General features: G+C 25.9%; 2 protein-coding genes across 2 annotated transcripts in view; both read right to left on the reverse strand.

The window, feature by feature from the left end:
• Window positions 1-6,774: 6,774 nt before the first annotated feature.
• On the reverse strand, window positions 6,775-18,338 carry LOC101510691 (probable methyltransferase PMT16). Its single transcript, XM_004515665.4, has 6 exons — window positions 17,449-18,338; window positions 11,571-11,781; window positions 10,349-10,640; window positions 8,887-9,279; window positions 8,331-8,408; window positions 6,775-7,399 (listed from the first exon to the last, which is right to left on the reverse strand). The coding sequence occupies exons 1-6, from the start codon at window positions 18,190-18,192 to the stop codon at window positions 7,168-7,170; spliced, it is 1,950 nt and encodes a 649-aa protein (XP_004515722.1). The 5' UTR covers window positions 18,193-18,338; the 3' UTR covers window positions 6,775-7,167.
• Window positions 18,339-20,431: 2,093 nt separating this feature from the next.
• LOC101515217 (uncharacterized) overlaps window positions 20,432-23,241 on the reverse strand; it is a 4,504-nt gene continuing 1,694 nt past the window's right edge. The window contains exons 3-5 of the mRNA XM_004515675.1: window positions 22,069-22,323; window positions 21,430-21,961; window positions 20,432-21,053 (exon numbers count right to left, since the gene is read on the reverse strand). Of these exons, the coding sequence (XP_004515732.1) occupies window positions 20,432-21,053; window positions 21,430-21,961; window positions 22,069-22,323 (1,409 nt within the window). The remainder of the gene's footprint in view (window positions 21,054-21,429; window positions 21,962-22,068; window positions 22,324-23,241) is intronic.

Consider the following 23,241-nt stretch of genomic DNA (forward strand, 5'->3'; position numbering starts at 1 on the left):
AAAGAACTACATTCCTACTAAAGCTACTTGGACTAATTTATAATTTTATGACGATTTATTAAAACACATAGAAGAACTATTTCAACTAAGTTGCACTTTAGAGAGTAAAGATAAATATATTTACAACTAGAGCTGTCAATTTGATAGGCCCCTAATTATTAGTCCCGACCATATATTGAAGGGGCCAAAAAAATTCATAAGTTATAAGGCCCAAAAAAACAAGGCGGGCTTAGTGGGCCTATAGGCCCACTTTTTTAAAAAAAAAATCGATTTTTTTTCGAGAAATAAAATTTTTCACCGATAAAATTTTTTTGATTTTTTTCGATAAAAAATTTTCGATTTTTTTTTATATAAAATGATTTACAATTTTTTTTTGAGAATTTTTTATTTATATTTCTCACAATTTTTTAATTTTTTTTTAATAAAATAAATTTTGAAAATTTTTTAAGAAAAAAATCTCAAAATTAACAAAATATTGGGGCCTATATGCCCCCATAGCCTCCTCCCTTAGGCCCCATGAAATAATAGACCTAAATTTTACAAAAATTAATTTGATAGGGGACCTAATATTAGAAGTTTTAAAAAAAAAAAATTAAGGGGGCCTTAGAGTTGAGATTTTTTGATAGCTCTACTTACAACTATTAGAGGCTAGATTCCAAAATATCAACAAAAAAAACCATGGTTTTAACTTGGTTGCTTACGCCACAATGCACTACCAGTGACCAACACCATTTATAAATCTGTACCATCTTGTTGATCAAAAGAACAAATTGAATTCTAAGTTTCCTTCATTGATGATAGTCTTATAGACATACTTATATTTATATTCTAAATTTTAAAAAACACAGCCTAAAAGTTTCCTCATTATGAATTTTAAATTCTAACTTGTTTTTCGTTAATTTGTTCTTTTTCTATCATCTTTTATGGAGTTTCTATTTTTATTAATTTAAATATTTTCAAAATATGAATTTACTGTATATTATGTTTTAGTATTTGTTGGAAATTAGATAAAAAGTAGATATGTATAGGGAATCAAAATTTTGAATAATTTGTGCTATGAATTAGCTATGATTTTTTAAGGTTAACTATAAATTAGCTAGGAAAATATAATTCCGTAATATTTCTCTTATCTATGCTAAGACAAATTTGGGAGCTAAGTTGTAGCAAGTTTATAACTATATTTTTTTTGCTAGACGTTAGCTACTCTATAATAACAACACAACATTTTTGGTTATTATAAATAACAATGGTAAAATATGTTGTCCTAGAGTAATTTTAAAAGTGTTGTCTATTATATCAATAACAACAGTTTTTTGTTAGTGTTGCTTAAAGCTCGTATAAACCTTTGACTTAGAATAGATAACGCATTAGCCGACAACAGTTTAAAAACTAATGTCAAAAGAAAAGACATTTATTTTATTTATTATAAATAACACTTTTGGAGTGTCGTCATGTATAAAAAATGTTGTAGTGTACGATGAATGACATGTTTTTCCTCTAAGGATCTTTTTTCAATGGAGTTTTGATTCTAATGTAATCGCCTTTATGATTTGTCTTAAATAAAACTCTATCATATATTTATTTTGTATCCTTTTTTTTATTCTATCAATATAGAATTTATTTTTAATTGAAATATTGTATCTCCATCCATAGTTTATATAAAGATTCTAACAGCCAAATCTAGCATGCATTAGTCTGAATTCTCTACCATCTTTAATCATCTAAGTTGCATTTACAGAACTAAGAAATATTATTTTAATTTCCTTTCTATTGTGATATATATATATATATATGGTAATATACTTTGAAAAAATTATCTATATTTTAACCTCGATTCCCAATTATTAAAGGCATTATCTATTTTATTCAAAATCTATATATTTTAGATGGTGATGGGTTGTGATTCAACATAAAAGAAAACAAATATGAGATCCATTTTCAAGGAGTGTGGCATGAACATAACTAATTAAATAAAAAAAATGTAATATTATCTATTAATTTTAATTTAATGATTCAAACATAGAAATTTTATCTTGAAATTTATATTTTCAATTTTATAAAAGAATTAACTAAAAAAAAAAAACTCTTTAAAAGTTTAAACGTTGTCTTTTTTTAATTAAAAAAATTATACTTTTAGGCAAAATGTGTTTTTAGGACACATGTTAGCATGACTCATTTTTTGTTTTTAATTTTACGTCAAAGATAATTTTATGAAAGAAAGTCTTACAACAAATCAAAAACGGTAGAGTATCTTCAATCCACATACATCGAATAATTAATAACATATTTAACTAAATAATGTAGTAGTTTAGTTTGCCTCACGCCTAACATGTAAAAAAAAATGTAAACTATGAAAGCAAAAATTAAAATTAATACAATCTCCAATAACAAAACCAACATAAATGGGAGATTGTTAATGAGCATTCAACGTCACGATCACATTTCAAGTATCTAACTCTATTATAAAATTAAGAAATTATATTTAGTAAATTTCAAACTGTTCCACGTAACTTAAACTTCTGCTACTTCTAAATCTAATAATAAAATCACTTGTCAACGACTACTATACCATGAGTATCTTTCACTACAATACCAATGTCCTATTTAAAATGTTTTCACAAGTTATTTTGCATACTTTTCTATTAAATTTATATATATATATATATATATATATATATATATATAATTAATTCAAAAGTGTTTTTCTAGATCCTTTACTTATATTTTGTGTAGTAAATGCAAACCAATCACCATATTTTAAATTAGGATTTTACATATAATGATAATTCATAGATTTGTAACGACTTTCATAGTTTTTTTTTACGAATTTAACATTCTATTAATTTAATGTTTTGTTCAAATTTTATTGCTTTTTTTTTTGGTTATGTGAGTTAAGATTTATACTTTTTTTTTTTTTTGAATTTTGATAAAATAGTAAAGAAATTTGCACACAACTATAAAGTTTTAGGTTCAAACTCAGGAGATAATATCCAGTGTTTATCAGTTAGGCTTTAAAAATTTATTTTTACATACTTTATTTTTATTTATAGATAATGAATTGCAATGAATATATATTTGAATTAAGAGGTTATAATATGTCTCATCTATTTAATAGTGATATCCATTATGATGTTAATATTTTCAAATTAGTATTATAAATGTTTATTTTTTGAAACGTTATATTTTGTTTGAAGTATATTTTAATTCCAATTGTTTATCAAATATAATCTTATAAAAATTTGTTTATTAAATATTAGAAAAATCAAAATTGCACTGTTTTGTTTTATAGAATAAAATGTGGATGTTCATTTTGTTATTAGAAAACTAAAAAACAAATAAGTTCATATTATTTTAAAGTATAATATTTTATCATGAATGGTTGAGTGAGGTGTTAAATGAATTTGGACTCTCATGTTGGAAGATCATATCTAATTTGTAGATAAAAATAATTTTATTTTATTTTTTATAATTTGAGGGCTTAGTTGCAGTTTTGGTCCACCTATTATAACTGAATCGCGAAAGTAGTCCCCCCATTTTGTTTCTCCCCAGTTTTGGTCCCCCAAGCAGAATTTTGGTCCAAAACTTGATGAAATTTCATTTTTGTTGCATTTATTTAAGTCACACAATACCTCAAGATCTCATTTGCAACAATTGTACCTGAAATATATGACCATAAATGGTGTAGTACGGCTTAAAAAAATAAAATTTCATCAAGTTTTGGACTAAAATTCTGTTTGGGGGACCAAAACTGGGGAGAAACAAAATGGAGGGACTACTTTCGCGATTCAGCTAAAATATGGGGACTAAAACTGCAATTAAGCCTAATTTGAGGATATGATGTACAAACTAGTATAAAAAATGTCAAAGGTCTCATAAAAGTGTGTGATAGAATGAAAGAGAATTGTAAATTTTTTATTTTTTTTACATATAAATCCAATTTTTTAAATTCAAATTATATATTTTTGAAATGTATTGAAATACCTCGATTTCAATATTTTCTTCTTTGGTGCCCGACAAAATATCTCAAAACACTACACAATATATATATATATAAAAAATAATAATTTACTTACGAACTCAAATCCCACTACGCCAAAAATGACATTTTATAGCGCGTCTTTTTACCACGCTTACTAAATACAAGCGATGTTGTAGAATTTTTTAAAAATAACGGAGGATACAACAGTGCTTTTTTTACAAGCGCTGTTGTAGGGTCATATAGGGTCACATAGCGCTTGCACATAATGCTTACAACCATTTTACAACGCTTTTTGTAAAAGCGCTGTAAATTGAAGCGCTCTCCCATAGCTTTTACAGCGCTTTTTGAGCGCTTTAAACACAAATGCTGTAAAATGTAGCGCTCCCACCTTATGTTACATGGCTTTTAAAGCGCTTTTTGTGAAAGCGTTGTAAAATGCATGCGTTTTCATATAATTAAATGACCTATTAGAGCGCTTTTTATACAAGCGCTGTAAAAGGCTTGCACTTTAAATAAAAATTATTCACTTCAAATAAATAACTCATCAGCCACTTTAAATAAAAATCAACCCTACAAACCCTCATCTCCTCTACTCTGCGAACCCTCATTTCCTCTACTGTGCGCCCATCTACTGCTCCTCCTTTAAAACAAATTGGATACGTTGTTTTAGGTACGTATTGTATTTAATAATTTTTTTGTTGTCACTAAAACTGATAAATTGTTACATAATAAATCATATAAAATCTATTCTTTTTTAAAATTTGTTGATCTGTTCTTTTTTGAAATTAGACTTGGACATTGGTTTCCATTTTCCAATATTAGATATATATGTGTACTATAGATTGGTATAATGTTATCAGTAGCTTATTATTTGTGTAACTGCATTTATATATGTCATATAAAATGGACAAGAAATGGATGTCTGTCAAACGATAATCAAAAGAGTATGAAAATAGAGTGAAGGAGTTTGTTGAGTTTGCAGTGAAGAATGCAAAAAATCCAAATAGAGTCGTTTGTCCTTGTTTAAAATGTTGTTTTGGAAAATGCGTTAGAGCAGATGAATTGGAATGACATTTAGTATGGCATGGAATTGATCAAAGCTATACATGTTGGATAAGACATGGTGAGAAAATAAATGGAAACATTAATTTTGAGAATGGTTCGACATATGCTTCAACTGATTTCGACACAGACACATATGAGCTGGACCGAGTTGAGGAAAAGAAGAATGACATCTTAATGTGTTTAATTGTTTTATATAAGTCATGTAATCTGAACTGACTTCATGTAATTTTATTGTTTGATCTGCCAGAATTGAGCATTTTAGTATTTAGCTTGAACTGTATTTGATTTTCTGCTTATACTTATTTTTTGCTTATGTTTAACTTGATCTTAGTGTTTTATACTAAGTTCATGTAATTTAAGTGTTTGACCTGTCATAACTGATTTTTTGCTTATATTGAACTTGAAAAAGCTTTGTTTGAGTACTGAAAATTTTTCTTGAACTTTAACTGATCATCCCAATATGATCTGATCATGTAATTTAGCATTGATATATATATATAGGTATTTAACTAATTATTTGGAAGAAAAAACAAATCCAAATATAGGTATTTTACTAATTATTTAGCATTTTACAAAAACTGATCAGAACATAAACTTTGTAATTTTACAGCGCTTTTGTCAATAAGCGCTATAAAAAGCCTTAAAAAAAAGGAGGTCACATAGCGCTTGCACATAATAAAACAAAGAAGTCTTTTAAAGCGCTTCGTGGAAAAGCGCTGTAAAAGGGTCACATAACGCTTGCACATAATAAACACAAAGAAGCCTTTTAAAGCGCTTTGTGGAAAAGCGATGTAAAAGACTTTTAAAAAAATAAAATAAGAAGGTCTTTTATAGCGCTTTTTCAAAAAAGCGTTGTAGTAGGGTTTTATATATAACAGTAAACCGCTTCAGTTTCCTCTTCATTACGTAAACTTCATATACGCTTGTTTCCTCCTCCTCTTCATTCTCCTTCTCATTGCGAACCCTACGAACAATATTGCATTGTTACTAACCCTCATTACGTAAACTTCATACGTTTGTTTCCTCTTCATTCTCCTTGTCATTGCGAACCATCTTTGTTTCTACGAACCATACTCTCCATTATGTAAACTTCATACGCTCGTTTCTGCGAACCCTACTCTCCTACGAACCGTTCGTATTTTTGAGATGTTCTTCTTTGTTCGTATTTTTGCATCGTAACCCTACTGTTCTTCTGCTTTTCAGGTATTGTATTTATTAGTTTTTTTGTTTCACTAAAATGCATGTTGAACTTATACTGCTAATTCTTAGACTACTGCATGTTAAACTTGTTGAAGTTATACTGAACTGCATGTTGAACTTGTTGTAGATAAATGGATACCAACAAGGATTTAGATCGTCAAAATGAGGAAGTTGTCAACCCTAAGACTTATGAAAATGAAGTCAAACGTGGTGCAACCATCATGCAAAATATCATAAAAACAAGGAGTAGTGACATAAAATTTGAGGTATACTATACTTTATTTGCTGTTTATTTTTTTTATTTTTTTTTGAAAGCATGTACTTACTATTAGTAAAAACTATCTAAACATAAAATGATACTAAAACTAAAGTATTTAACTGTATATATAAATTACATTGTACAATGTAAACAACTATCCACGTATAAATGATAAATATAAGGGAATTAACATCTTAAGATATTCTTTATGTAATATTTTATTTTTCTATAATCAACTGTAATATAAAAAAAAAAAAATCAAAACGAAATATATTCATAATATATATTACATGCATGAAACAAAAGAATTATAAAGTCAATTATAGAGAATCTATGAATTATTGTTTGCACAATTAAACAGAATTTGCATTCAACAAAATTTACTTGCAACATCCTTAAACTAAAAATACAAAAGAATAACAACTTACCAAAAGCATAAAACAAAACAATAAAGCAAAAGTGAGGGAAGAATTCAAAAAAATTAAAAATAAAGTAGATTCTAAGAAACTAAAAATTGAATTTAACATGTAGCAAAAAACATTACCACCTAATCTAAGTGTGCACATTTGCCAAAAACAATATTTTATGCCATTCAAAAGTATACTTTCATATAATTTTTTATCATCTAAAAGTACACTTTCAAAAATATGTGACAATTTTATTTTTAAGTAGTATTATCATTGGAGAGAGGAGAGGTCCAATACTTCTTCACAGCAAATAATAGCTTTTCTCTTTCAAGAGGTCCATCTTCATGGTCCACAATTTGACTCTCCCAATTCATGCCATTGATTATACTCTTTACTTTGACCAATATATCAACATCATCTCTAATTATTACACTTCCTTCTGGTCTTAGAATCCTGTCCATTTCTAGCAATATGTCTTCCAATTCACATCTACAAAGGAGAAATATGTTAATTAGATTTTAAAGGATTTGAATGTTTTAAACCATGTATTAGATAAAATTCATTGGAAAAATTCAGTTGCCAAGTATGACCTGTTTTTTATATGTTAAATAAACTTCATACAATTCTATGATTTAAAAAACAATTAAAAATCAATTTCTATATTTTTAAAAAATTTAAAATAACAACTTTACAAAAAATATTATAAAATTCATTTTTTTTAATAAAAAAGACCTATTTGTTAAATTGTTAAAGAAAAATTATTTTAAAGATTTTTTTAAATTATTTATTTTTAAATTAAATACGTTTTTAGTTTCTCTAAAATTTTAATATTTTATTTTCAGTTCATATAAAAAAATTCTTCAACATTTACTCCCCAAAAGTTGTTTGTCTTCATATTTAGTCCTCACTCTTAAGTTAATTCATGTATTTACTTTAAATTTTTGAATGAATTATTACAACTAAGTTTAAAATATTATAATAATTTCTCTCAAAAAATTTAATTTTTTTGAATAATAGATGAATTAAATATAAATTTTTAAATTTCAAAAACTTCAAAATTTATATTTAATTTATCTTGGGTTAAAAAATTCTAAACTTTTGTAATAAAAATTTTATATAAAATTGAAGGACTCAAAACCTTCAATTTTTAAAAGAATTTAATTTATTTGCATTCTTAGTACAATTGTTTTTCAAAAATACATCCAAATCCAATTGCATCTCATTATATAGATATTTGCATAGATGTTTTAAAAGATTCCATAACAAAGTGACATAATGTAATTTGATTTGATGAATTGTAAAAAAAATAAATAACACAATTTGTAAAAAATATTAATCTATTTTTGAAATTTATTGACAGTTTTTTATTTAAACATGCATTAACCTGAAAACTAAATCCTATAAAACAATAAATGTATACCTGTCATTATAAAGGCTAAACACATAATCAGCATGAATTAAGTCATAAGTTCTAGGATAAGTAGACATAGCTTCACACCTGCAAAACAATTAAAATCAAACCTTTTTAAGAAAACCAAAAATAACTTCATAAAAAAAAAATTAATTGCACATTTCGTCCTTTTATTTTAATTTATTTACAAAAATAGTTCTTTTGTTTTAAAATAATATTTTTAGTCCTTCTATTTTATATTTGTTATAATTAATTTTTATTTCAATTTATAATTTTATCCTAAAAATGGTGATTTTTAATCTACAAAATAGTGATCTTCTACCTTAAAAGTTATATTTTCTCTTCAAATTTATAATAATTAGAGTTATGGACCACTATTTTTTAGACTAAAAATCACTATTTTATAACTCAAAATTCTAGTTTAAAATCAAAATTCAAACAAATATGAAGAAAAAAAATGATAAAAAAGTTTAATTTTAAAATAAAAAAATTATTTTCATAAATATAATATAAAATAAGAGACTAAAATTACGATTAATAAAAAAAAATAGAACACTAAACTAACCAATTATGATACATTCCAATCAACCCTCTTTCATAAATTGCTCCAAGTGTATCAACTTTAGCTTGAATAGGAACCACATTCATAACCCAAATTGGATAGTTAACAAGTGAAGCTGCAAATCCACCCAAATAACCATTCATATCTAAAAGATTGCGATATCTACCAGCTTTTCCAAGTTGATTATTAACTTTTTTGTAATATGATACCCTTTTGTTCCATAGTTCATTGTCTTTTGAAAAAGTTTGGGGTGTGACACCTTTTATGGTCCCTTTTGAAATTCTTGGTGGGGTTGATTTTAATCTTTGAGGCCAATTACTTAATGCACCCCCAGCAGTTTCTTCTTTGTTGGACACTTCAGGGAGTGGAATCAAACATGTTTGCATGTTTGTGTACCTAAAAGTGACCATAATAAATAAATAAATAAATAAAACATGGAAAATGTTTAGTTGATGGTAATAAAGTAAAACGACCAACATTTGTTAGTTGAAAGGGAGTTTGGTTTGTTAAAGTACATTGTTAGTTGGTTTGGAGATGTGGAGAGAAAATTACATGTAACAAATGGATAGAAAATAAATAAATAGAAAATTAATAGATTTTATATAATATTTGCAAATCTGATTAATTTGAGAAATCTTTTTTTATTTTTTATTTTCTCAAGTTAGGTATATGTCTGTTTTTTGTTTATCCTTTTTTTTAGATAAATTTTTAGCTTAAAAAAACTGTCAATTTATTTAGTTGAGAAAAAATAAATAATTTATATAATATTTCTGTTATTAAGGATGCAAAATAGAAAAATTAGTTTCGTAAGTACAGCTCAATTAATAATTACAAAAATATTGATATACAGACTTCACATTAAAGATTTTAAATGTGAGTTTAACCACTAAATTATTTAAACAAAAAAATGAAATTTAAAATGTGAGTTTAATCACTAAATTATCTCATCAAGAAAATGAAGTTTAAAACGTGAATCTAACCACTAAATTATTTGACCAAGAAAAATGAAGTTGAGCTTATAATAAATTGAAAAACAAGTAGATATGGCTGAGTTTTAAAAGTTTGTCTTAGATTACATAAAACAATATGTCGACCTTTTATTGCTTTTTAAATGATGTTTTTGAAGAGATATTTTGGTAAAATGACTAAATTAGCTTATGTTCTTTAATTTAAGAGGATAAATTAGGTTTTCTTTTTTTTTTTCTAATCTAATTTTAAAATTTTGTTTAAGAGAAAAAATAATACTATAAATTTACACACAATTACAAAATTTCAGATTTAAATTTGAAACAAGACATCTAACTTAACAATTTCACATTTTTCAGTTAAATTAAGACTTAAAGAGTAAAATTATTATTTTTACAAATAAAAGAAAACAAAATTAATCGATAATTTTGAGGACGATGATGTGATATATTTAAAAAAAAAATAAAAAAAAAGGAAAATAGGAAAATAAATCACATACCAAGCCTTGTCAGGATTATTCTGCACCATGCAAAAAGGTCTATTTTGAGTGTTAGCTTTGCAATCAAAATGATTTTTAGGTTTTTGCCAAATAGCAATATCACCATTTTCAATTAACTTGTTCCAACAAAGGCTTGTAGCAACCTTCTCAATTTTGGTTTGTTCTTCATTCAAATCTTCCTTTGTTCTTTCCCATCCTTTCCAATATTTCTTCCAATGAATTGGTGGTCCAGATAAAATCCAATACCCACCAGGACGTAGGATTCTATCAATTTCATTTAGATAAAGTCCATCTAAATCGACAAAGTAAAAAAAAAAAATCAACACAAGTTATATTAATGTTGAAATACTATTTATTCTCTATAGTCCTTAAAATATTGTTTTTCATAATTGTTTTACTTTGTATATAGTCAATAGTTTATATTTCAGGAGCCAAAAATCAATATAAGTCCTCAAATTGTAGGTACATTTTCTTGAATGGTGTTCTTTAATCACAATTTAACAAATAGATTTGTGTATCTATTAGTGTAATCAGAACTATTTTAAATTTAACTGAAAATTTAATCGCGTGGCATATTATAATTGGTGAACAACACGAAAAACATCTAAAATTCCGTTGTTAAATATTAAAAACAAAAAATTAACATTCAAAGTTTACAAATCAGTATTTAGAGATTTTTAAGAATTTTATATAATAGTATACTAAATTGAAATTGCTTACTTTATATAAAAAACATCTATAAAAAATAATTTTTAAAACATTAGTAAAAAAAAATCTTATGTTAAACAGATTTTTATATATGCTTTTCTAAAGATTATAACAAACGAATAAAAACTCTTTAAAATTATTTTTTTTAAAGAAATATTTTTTCTTTAAAAAAAACTCTAATAAATGTACCAGGATTTTTGTCTTTATAATAAGACTTGAACTAAAATTAACACGAATAAATATTACACAACTCATCAATGTTAAAACAACGAGGATTTTTCCTCTAAAGTTAAAAACAAATTCAATAAAAAATATATATATATATATATATCTTATTCAAAAAAAAAACAACAAAGTGAAATAAAATTTTGTAAAAAAAAGGCTAAATTGAAAAAAAAAATAATAATACTTAAAAGTGCAAACAAAAATATATTTAAATAAAATTAAAAAAGGGTATTTAAACATTTTTTTAAATATATTTGGAATTAATTTGGTGAGTGAAAATAGGAAGTACCATATTCAGGCCATGGAATAAGGCAACGAGAACAATGTGCCATGTCAAAAGCCCTTGAAGGAAAAGGTAACCTCTTTGAAGCTAAGACTCCAATAATTGCAGGAACACCTCTTTCAAGTGCAAATTGAACTTGTGCTTCATGTGTGTCCCTTGGTGCTATTGATACTGTTATTATGTCACGTGATAGAAGATATGCTCCCCAACTAGCTACCTACATCATCATAGTTTCAAAGTTTTATTAAAACATTTGATTTTACTATTACTACATTGTTCACATATTTAATTCATGTTTTGCAGAAAATACTTCATTCTAATCTATATCTATATTTATTAAAAATATATGATAAATAAATAAAATAATAGCTATGATATTTTTAATTCATCAATCGAACTATCTATAGAAGATTAGACATGAAAGCATACTTCGTATCCGCATACAATTGTTACATTACGAGATCTTGAAACATGGTGTGTCTTAAATAAATGGAAAAAAAGACATTTTTTCAAATTTTGGATCAAAATTTGTTTGGGAAACCACAACTAGAAAGAAATAAAATAAAGACTATTTTCGTGATTCAACTAAAATTGGAAGAATAAAACTGCAATTAAACTTAAAATTAAAAATTTAATATTTACTAAATAAATTAGTTTAGTATCATTTATCATCTTCACCTCTATCCATTCTCAAAAGTGACATACTTGAAATCTTGTTTCATACGAGTAAATAGTCATCAATATGTAAAATTTAAATTAATTATGGAATATTTAAAAATAATAATACAGTGAAGGTATTTAATTACTAATATTTAAAACCACTATGAGTATTTTGTGTCTATATCGGACCTCAATAAGTAATTATCAAAAGAAAAAAAGTAGTATTAATTTGTATGCTAAATTACTTTTCACGTACATCTAATTAAATTCAGCAATATATTGTGAACATATTTTGGAAAGTAATACAACAAAGTAAATTAATTGTAGTATGAATTAAATAGATACATTTGTTTATAAAAAAATTAATTAATAATTTGAATTAAACCATTTTAAAATAGATAATAATTAATATTATAATCACTCGTTATTAATTATACATATTTATTTATTATTAATCAATAAATAATATTATTTTTTTTATTCTTTAAAATAAATTAATCACTTTAAATAAGCTAAATCCAAATCATTTATGCAGATAGTCTCTAAAAAATTGACTCGTAAGAATTACGCAAAATATGAAGAAAAAAAAAATTATATCATGAAGCTTCTCATTATTAAATTTAAATGTCCTCGTCATATTAATGAGCTTAGTATTTAGCAAGAGACGGATCCAATTTCCTACAGAATATTTTAATCATGTGACAAGTATATGCATTTAACGAACATCATTTAATATAGCGTTGACAAAATTTAATCTATAATAATGCTGTCAATAAAATAACGTATGGTTAGAGAAATGTTTGCTAAACCTAAACCAAAAGTGTCTAAATATATGAGTTGAATACTGAAAATAAATAAAAGAGTTCAATCATTTCGGGTTGTGCCATTCAAATCTTATTATTTAATTTTAATTCACTCAAAATTATAGTTGATCATTAAATTTAAAAAAACATAAATACAATTGAACATGTTCAAACTCACAAAATTGTTATTAAAATGTGTTAATTTTTGAGTTAATTGTGGTTTTATTTTGACCAATTCACATATCTTTCTATTTTACAAATTAATATTTTTAGTCTATTTATTAAATTTTAAAACTAAAAAATAACAATTTAACATATTTTAAATGATGTGATGTATAATTATATGATATAAAATTATTTAGATATTATTAATTAAATTAAAAAATAAATAATTTATAAAGTTAAAATTTTAAATAATTTTATTGTAATGTCACAAGTGTTAACCAATTTAGATTATTATATTATATCTCATTTTATTTAAAATATATTATATTGTTATTTTTTAATTAAAAAATCAAAATAAAAAATTAAAACTATTAAATTTTTAGATAAAATAATTAATTTCATAAATTAATTAAAATAGGACAATTAAAACTCTAGTTAAGCTTAATTTTGTAAATATAAAATGTCTTTAAGTTTGAACTCAAATTTCAATGCTGATATGTCAATTTTACCACGGAAAAGGAACAACCTAGCCAGGTGTATACCTATTGTAAATGCACCTATACCCACACCATCTTTTAATAAAACTCTTCAAATTTTACGACAAATCAGAAGAATAAAAATTAAAGAAAAAGGGACAAAAGGACAAAATTTCCTTTTCTATATGATGATAAATTTAATACTATGGTGTGGATCTTAGCTTCTATGCACCGCTCAAATGCAAAATAAATACTAAGTGTCAGAAAACCTTTAATTATTTTTGGTCCATTCATGTACTATTACTCTTTCATGAATGGTCAAATCTAAAAGAAGAAACAGAGATCATGCATATGCTTTGTATCTTGATGTAATTATATAATCATAGATAGTGTATTGATTATTTTATGAAAAATTAAATTAAATTAGGGGGTGATACACCCATTCAAAATTAGAGAACCATTTATTTCAGTGATAGTTTACAGTATAGTTTATATATAGTTTATGAATTATAGATTTTCATACTTGGAATATGTCACAAGAAGGGTTGAGCAAAAGGTTCAACAATTTGTGTTAACCATAATTAGTTAGTAATGTATCGACTTATTTTTTTAATTGCACAAAGTAACAATGATAACATAGTTTCAATAACTTACATCTTAATAAAATTCACATATCATCTTATACATCAGTTTATCTTATCTTTCAAAATAAATTTAAGGGTTGTGTTAACGAGTATATTAAAAATATATTGATTTAAATATAAAAAATATAAATAATATTAAGAGTATTTGTTAAAGATACAAAAGTAAAAATCATATATTGAAAAGAAAAAATTTAAACTTTCAAAAAATTAAATATATAATTTTTAATATAATATTTCTATTTTAGCAAAGGGCCGTTGGGAGCATTTGCTATCATTTTCCAAAAAATATTATAAAAAGTTATTACTCTAATACACTTAATGCCTCTATCTTACCCAAAAAATAATGTTTCTCTAAATTAATTTAAATATTATAAAATTTTAAGTTATTAATAATAATAAGAATTTAATTTATATATATATTATGTTATGTAAAATATTTTTATTCTATCAATTAATAATATTTAATTTTTATTATAATTATTTTAAAATAATTGATTATAATATAACGACGCTATAAAATATTTTACATTAACTATGTATGAAAATGAAATTTATTTAATAAATGTACATGAAAATATTTAGTGCATTTACTGTCCTCGTTTAGGTTACTACCATTAGTTATTTATATTTTTATTTTACCCTTTCGTTCAAAAGAAATCCAACATTAATAATTTAAAATTTAATGGTAAATAAAATATGACATAAAATTGTTATAATTAAAATTTAAATTAAAATTTATTTAAATAATTCATCTATAACTAAAATTATTAATCATTTAAATATAATTATTTAATTATGGTATTTAAATTTTTTACGATTAAATTAATTGAGAAATTTTTTATCTATCTAAATCTATTATTCCTTACCATTATTTGATAGTGGTCCCTTGTCCCTTGCCATATCGATCCTCTAAAAAAACACTTCTACTACCACGAAAAGTTCCCCAATAAAATAATATATATTTAACGTGAAAAATTCTTTTATGGAAAGAGAATCATTACTATTCTACAAGATAGCCAATTATTACACTTAAATGGATCTATTCATTTATGACAAATTGATTAAAAAATTATTGAAGAGTGACAAACAAATCACACACTTCACTACAAAAATATCCCAAAAGCCTACACCATATAAAGACAACCTACCTCTCAATTTCAAATTTGGAACCTATCTGCATTCAAATATCATCCCTTTTTTTATGGAGAAAGGTATAAAACCTTTCTTAGGTTTATATCAACAAAAACCCGTCCTTAGTTAGCACTAATCTAAAAAACCCTATTTTTGTTAGGTTTAACTATTTAATTTTAGTGAGACTTTAAATAAGTAAAATTTGATTAAGAATAGATTTCGTTAAAATTTATATTTAAATTTTTTTAAATAATTCATCTTTAACTGAAGTTTATTAACCACTTAAATTCAATCACTTAATTATGTTATTTATACAATTAATTTTATTAATTTAAAATAACATCTAGGATATTTGGATCTAAACTAAAAAAATAATCTATAATTATCATTTATATAACTATCAAACAAGTTGTGAACAAACTATTCCTTCTAAAAAAAAACCTAATTTTCTTTACTAATAAAACATTAAAATTTTTTAAATTTTTTGTCGATAACAAAAGCCAAAATTATCAATTGTCCTTAGTCCTTGACGCATATGTGAAAGCAAGTAATTGAAAGTTGTGGCCCAAAACAATAACAGCATCATTCTTATCCTAAAAAAAGTAAAGTATACCACATGATTCAATAGACAAAAATAATGCAAAGACAACGACAAAGACGTTTCAAGACAAAAGCGTCATCTTTTGTTGATTTTTGTTAGTAAGAAAATAATGTTAATGCAATAAATATATACTCAGTTAAAAAAAACAATACAATAATTATGTAATTTTTTTCTTAACAAAAAAGTTTACTTTTTATACTCATTATATGTAAATATTACACTACTAATCAATCAAAATTTGCAACATCATTAAAAATGTTAAATCTAATTCTAACTATTTAAAGTCATATTTAACTTATATGCATGCATGGTAAAAGTAAATGTTTTTTAGAGGATTAATCAATCATAATCATCTAACTATTGAAAAAAATTGATTTTATTTTTAATTATTTTTAAAATTATATATATAAATAGTTGTAAGTTATTGTCAATATAAAACTGTGCTGCATTATATGAAAATTATTTTTATAAGAAATTAGAATACAACGTGCAAATGAGCTGGCACTTGAGAAAATACACACTTGTTATCTAAAAAGAGTATACTAGCTACTTAAATTTATTTAACTATATTAAATTATAACTTGTTTTTTTATACGAAAATGTTAGAATCTAATGGTTAAGTTAGATTCACATATTTAAATTAGAGACCTTGTTATTATTTATTCAGTGTCTCTTATAACTTATTATACAAATTACCTAGGTGGGACTTAATAATGACTTGTTAACATGTTTCTAAAGTACTACTCTAAAATAAAATATAAATAAAAAATAATTAAAAAATTAATATATTTTATTTTAATTTTTAATAAAATGTATTGATTTTTTAACTATCATTTTTGTTATATTTCAATTCAAATATAATATGTATGAATGTATGTACCGTAGCACAAGAGAAATAATTAATTCTTTAATTTGCACAAATTTTGACACTACTTTTGTATTTTTATACAATATTTTATTTCTCTTTCTTCGGATTTTTTTTTCTCACCTAGGTCCAATGTCCAGTCTCATTAATATACACTATCAAATTTATAAAAAAGAAAATAGATTTCATAAAGTTAGTGTAAACTAAAATTTTACACGGTCAAGAGACATTTATTTTAATTTGTAATTGTATTTTTATAACTTTCTCACAAATTAATTTTTTATGAAAATTTGAAAAAATTGTGGCGGTTTAAAGGTTGTGGCCCAAAACTACGAAATCATCCTCACTCAAAGTAAAAGTAATGTACCATTACCACCAAGATATATATAAAAAAATAAAAAAACTTCAAAAAAATAAAAGGACAAAGACAACGACGTTTCAAGAAATCTAATCTAACATTTTACAAAATAAAAAAAAAATGTTTACCATAAAAAGAGCTGCAATAAAAAAATAAAGAAAAAGAAAAAAAAGAAACGTACCCCACATCCAGTATCAACAGCAGTTCGAATTGAACCGTCACTAAGGTTAATAAGCTTTCCAATGTCATCAATATATTTATCAGCTCCATCAGGGAACATTGTTCCACCACCAGGAAAACGGAATCTATCACCGTCAAAACGGATCCAATTTTGAACAGCTTTTTCCACCGTTAAATGACGGTAAGGGACGTTAGCATACCATGCCATGTCTCTACTTGTGGGCCATGGGAATGGGTTTTTGTAACCGTTTGGTGCTGGAACACGACACTTAAGGATTTCATTTTTATTAGGACAGTGTCTTTCACGGTATATCATTTTGTCGCGCGTGTATTTTAGTGAACGCGCGTGGTCTTCGCAGGGGGTGTAGTCTGTTAGTGAGGGGGTGCATGGTGGGTAATGATTTTTTTTTGTTGATGCTGTGGTGGAGGTTGTTGTGTATGTTAATGTTGTTGCGTTGTGGTGTGAGAAGAAATCTAAGTTTGTTGTTTTTGTTTTTGTTTTTGGTTTTGGTATTTTTTTTGTGGGTGTTGAAAAAGTTGGTGGGTTTTGGAGGCAATTTGTTGTGGAGATTTTGTTGATGTGGAAATTTGGAGTTGTTGTTGTTGTGATGTTGTGTTGGTATGAGCCTAAGAGATAGGAAATGATGCAAAGGAAGGCTAAAAGAGAGTAAAGATTTGTTTTTTTGCAATTGAAAAAGGAAGTGGATTTGGAGGGTTTTGGTGGGGTGGTGTCATTGTTAGGCATGGTGGTGGTGATGGAGATTTTGAGTTTGAGATTGTGTGTGTTTGTGTGTGTGTGTGAGAGAGAGAGTTAGTGGTGGAGAAGAGTGATGTGTGTTGAGTGTTTATAATAGATTGAGAGGGTTTGTTTATTTATTTATTTTTATAAGCTATATTGAGAGGGTTGATGATTTTGGGAGAAAGGGAAATGTAGGGGAGGTGAGTGAATTTGAATGGCCAATGTGATTTCTTCTTACTATGGTATTGAATGGGTTTAATGTTGTACATTGAAATGGGTAAAACAGTGAGATACAACTGTTTTTTTCACTAATTGTCTAGTCTTTCATATATTCTTCTTGTTTGGATCATACTAGTATGTTTGTTGAGATTATTTTCAACCCAAAATTGAGAATTGCATTTACCAATTATACTTGCAATCAATTTTGAGAACTTTAGTGTGTATTAGATTTTGATTTTTATGGGGAAAAAATGATTTTGAAGAGTTGACTTAGAGAGCGTTTATTGCTGTATTTTTTGTATAATTACTTTTTAAAAATTTTTTATTTATTATTTTTACTATGACAAACAAATACAAAATAATTTTCTATTTTCTTAAAAATCTCTAGAAGTTATCTCTAAAATATGGATTTTGAAAATCTAAAACAAATGGGGTTTAAAACAATTTTCTCCTTTTAAATATTTTTTAGATTATTTTTAAAGTTATAACAAACAAATGCAAACTTAAAAAATGGAGATTTTAAAAATACACAGCAACAAATGCACTCGTAAGACTAGTTAGTTAGACATGTAAAAACAAATGATTTTGACAAGAGTAATTTTCATTTTAAGAGTAGTTTTCATTAAATTTCTAACAAATAATTTCAATATTATTAAATATCAAAATTAATTATTTTATAGTTTGTATCAAACATATTTAATATTTTTATAAAAATCACTTATTTTTAATGCGATATAAATAGGCTATATAACTTTGGAAAAAAGAATGATACAATATCAGTATAAATAAATTTTACACTTATAATTAATTTAAATATTTTATTTTATCTTCTCACTAAAAAATCATTCAATAAATAATCATTCAATTAATGGTATAAAATTTATCGATAGTGTAACAAAGTTTTCATTGAACGTAAGAAGTATTTGAGTTTTTAAGTCAAAGAAAATCATAAATTTTTTAATTTGTGGATTTAAAAATAAGTGAGAGAAAGAAGATAATAAAAATTTATGTTTTTTTTGTCAAAAATTAATAGAAAAAATCAATTTAACTGATAGAAGTATAGTCAAAAGATCAAAATATAATTAGAGAATTAAAATGAAATTAGAAAATAAATTAAAAGACTCATTTTGTCTTATTTATATTAAATTATAATAAATAAATTATTTAAAATTATTTACTTTAAAATATTATTTAAAATTATTTTAAAATTTAAATTATTTATTTTAAATAATAGCAAAATAATTATAAAGAATAAAAAAAGATTTTAATTACAATAATAAAAATAAAATTGAAAGAAAAAATAATTAACTATAAAATTATACCTACTTGAATTAACTTATTAAAAACGGTATAAACTATAAATTCATAAATAACTATTGTGTAATATGTAATTTAAATTATAAAAATAAATTCATTTACTCATTTTTTTTTAATTGTCCAAAAGAACTTATGCACATAATCAATTCTCACTATTTGAAACCAAACGTAGACTAGCGCATTTTTCTCTGGTCTTTCATTCATGTTAATATTTTTTTGTGTCAGCATGAAATTATGTAAAATTGAATTTTTTGCGAGTTCACCGTTGGAGTTGTGTCAAACTGTCATCACACTTACGAATGAACGGTACTTTTATAATTTAATAATAATAAATTTATAACCATTATTATTTTTATTAATTTTTTACTAATAATAAATTTATGACTGTTAGTGGGTAAAAAATGAATGAGTTGCATGTGGCATAGTAGATTTCTTATTTAATAAATTTATATTGAGTTCAAAGTTGGAGATACTCTAAGGTTGTGTTAGTAAATTTCATATTCAATGGAGGGCATATATGAAAATACCTCTATATTGATTACAACAAAGAGGGGTTCTCTCTATTTTATATAGGATTGAACCTAAAAGGAAGATATATCTATCTAACTAACTAAAAGCAGAAAGCCTAATAAAAAGGGAATAGGCAAAACTAATTCTATCTTAATTATAACACTAAATAAAAATGAGGCAACAAAGGTAGTAAAATACATTAGGTATGTCTAATAGTTCCCTTCAAACTGGAATGGATGTCTAACATTCCAAGTTTGAATAAAAGGCGAAAACAAGGAAAAGGATGTAAAGCTTTGGTGAATAAGTCAGTTGTCTGATCAGCAATAGATATAGGCATAAGATGTAGAATTCCTGCTTGAATTTTGTCTCGGACGACATGACAATCCATCTCAATATGTTTTGTTTGCTCATGAAATATCGGATTGGATGCAATATGAAGGGCTGACTTGTTGTCACAATAGATGACAACTGGTTTTGGATGAATAATGTGCAAATCACATAGTAGAAACAAGAGCCATTGTGCTTCACAAGTGGCTTGCGCAAGGGCTCGATATTCGGCCTCAGATGAAGACCGAGAAACAGTTGGTTGGTTCTTACTCTTCCAAGAAATTAAGGATGAACCAAGAAAGAAACAGAATCCAGTGGTAGAGCGTCTAGTGTCTGAGCAAGCACCCCAATCTGAGTCACAAAAACCTTTGATGCTGAAAGATGAGTTAGCTGGGAAAAAAAGACATTTCCCAAGACTGTTTTTGATGAATCTGAGAATGCGGAGGGCAGCATTCAAATGTATATCAGTTGGAGCTGATAAAAATTGACTTAACCTGTTAACCGAAAAAAAAATATCAGGGCGAGTATTTGTAAGATACAACAGTTTGCCGATCAATTGACGAAAAATAGTAACATTGCTTAGAGGTTGACCAGAAGTGATAGATAATTTTAAATTAGGATCCATGGGTGTAGAGCATGGTTTCGAACCTAGCAAACATGTATCTTCAAGAAGATCTAGAGAGTATTTTCTTTGACATAAGGAAATACCTCTTTTAGTACGTGCTATTTCGAAACCAAGAAAATATTTAAGAACACCAAGATCCTTAATGCTAAAAACAGTTTGTAAAGAAGTCTTAACAGAGTTTATTTCAGCCAAGTTATCACCAGCAAGAAGCAAATCATCAACATAAACAAGGATGACAGTAAAACCAGCAAAAGTAAAACATGGAATAGTCAGATTTAGATTGGTGAAAACCAAATTGTTTTAAAGAAGAACATAATTTCATATTCCACTGCCTACTAGCCTGTTTTAATCCATAAAGGGATCGTTTAAGTTTGCAAACTTGAGATTTATGTTGAACATGAAGGCCGGGAGGAACCTTCATGTAGACATCCTCAATTAGATCCCCATGGAGAAAAGCTGTGTTTATGTCAAGTTGAAAAAGAAACCAATTTTTTATGGCAGCAATTGAAAGTAGTAATCTAATGGTTGTCATTTTAACCACATGGCTGAAAGTGTCAAGATAATCAAGGCCTTCAGTTTGGTTAAATCCTTTGGCTACAAGGCGTGCTTTGTAGCGCTCAATAGTACCATTGGCATGAAATTTTAATTTAAAAACCCATTTGCAGCCAATCACTTTTTTATCGGAAGGTAAAGTAGTTAACTCCCAAGTGTTATTGTTTAAAAGTGATCGGAGTTCAGAGTTAATAGCAAGTCTCCAATTGGAGTATTTAATGGCCTCTGAATAGGAAGAAGGTTCCTTTAAAGTAGAAACATTAATAGTAAAAAATTTATGAGCAAAAGATAAATTGTCATAAGAAATAAAAGTGGATAATGGATAGGAGTACCTTTAAATTGATTAGGAACTAAAATGTTGGTGTTTATACTACCTTGCAAGAGAGAACAATGGAAATCAGTAAGATATGAAGGAGGTTTAATGGTTCTGCCACTGCGTCTGGGAATGAATATGGGCAATTGATTAGCAGGAGAGGCATGATCAACAGTGGACGAAGCATAGGCAGGAACTGTACACTCATTCGTAGGTGGGAGTGCTGCTGTTTCAGTAGATTCAACAGGAGAGGAAGAATTATCTGAAGTAGAACCTGCAACGTTTTGCAAAATAACAGGGGAAACAGGGGAATGGGAAGGGGAAGGGAAGCTAGTACAAAAAAAATCATCAATAACAAAATCAGTAGCAGAATTGTTAGATTGTGGTTGTTTATGTTGAACACTATCAATAGAATAAGGAAAAATTGACTCAAAGAAAATTGTGTCCCTTGATAAAAAAAACTTCCTTATTATTCAAATCAAATAGGACATGACCTTTGGTACCAGGTTTCTGTCCTAAATAAATGCATTTGCGGGATCTAGAATCAAACTTTTTTCTTTGAGAATGGATAGTGGCAGTGAAACATAAACAACCAAATATTTTTAAAGAAGAAATATCAGGAGAATGATCAAAAAGTATATGATAAGGGGATTTAAACTGAAGTAATTTGGAAGGTAGTCTATTGATAATAAAAACAGCATGGACAATGGCATGAGCCCAAAAAATTAAGGGTAATTTTGATTGAAACAAAAGAGCACGTGCCACATTTAAAATGTGTTGATGTTTTCGCTCAACAATGCCATTTTGTTGAGGAGTATCAACACAGGAAGTATGATGTAAAATTCCATGTGTTTTGTAAAAATCTTTCATAAGGAACTCATTTCCATTGTCGGTTCTAATACATTTAATTTTCTTATCAAATTGTGTATGAATAAGGGAAACAAAAGATTTAATAAGAGCAATTGTTTTAGATTTAAGTCTCATAAGGAATATCCAACAAAATCTACTCTTGTCATCAACAACTGTTAGAAAATATCTAAAACAAAACATAGAGGGAACTGAAAATGGTCCCCAAATATCCATGTGGACTAAATCAAAACATGCAGCAGAAACAAATGAACTATGTGGAAAAGGCAATCGCTTTTGTTTGGCAAATAAGCATATATCACAAGGAATGACACTTTTATTAACA

Source organism: Cicer arietinum, chromosome 8, assembly GCF_000331145.2.
Source record: "Cicer arietinum cultivar CDC Frontier isolate Library 1 chromosome 8, Cicar.CDCFrontier_v2.0, whole genome shotgun sequence".
Lineage (NCBI taxonomy): Eukaryota > Viridiplantae > Streptophyta > Magnoliopsida > Fabales > Fabaceae > Cicer > Cicer arietinum.

What these genes read in the sequence shown, in the direction of transcription:
- LOC101510691 (XM_004515665.4), bottom strand. Translation starts at nt 18,192, where the DNA reads ATGCCTAACAATGACACCACCCCACCAAAACCCTCCAAATCCACTTCC. An exon ending in CTGTTGATACTGGATGTGGG is followed by an intron (nt 11,782 to 17,448) that starts GTACGTTTCTTT and finishes ATGATGATGTAG; the next exon opens with GTAGCTAGTTGGGGAGCATA. An exon ending in TATTCCATGGCCTGAATATG is followed by an intron (nt 10,641 to 11,570) that starts GTACTTCCTATT and finishes TTGTCGATTTAG; the next exon opens with ATGGACTTTATCTAAATGAA.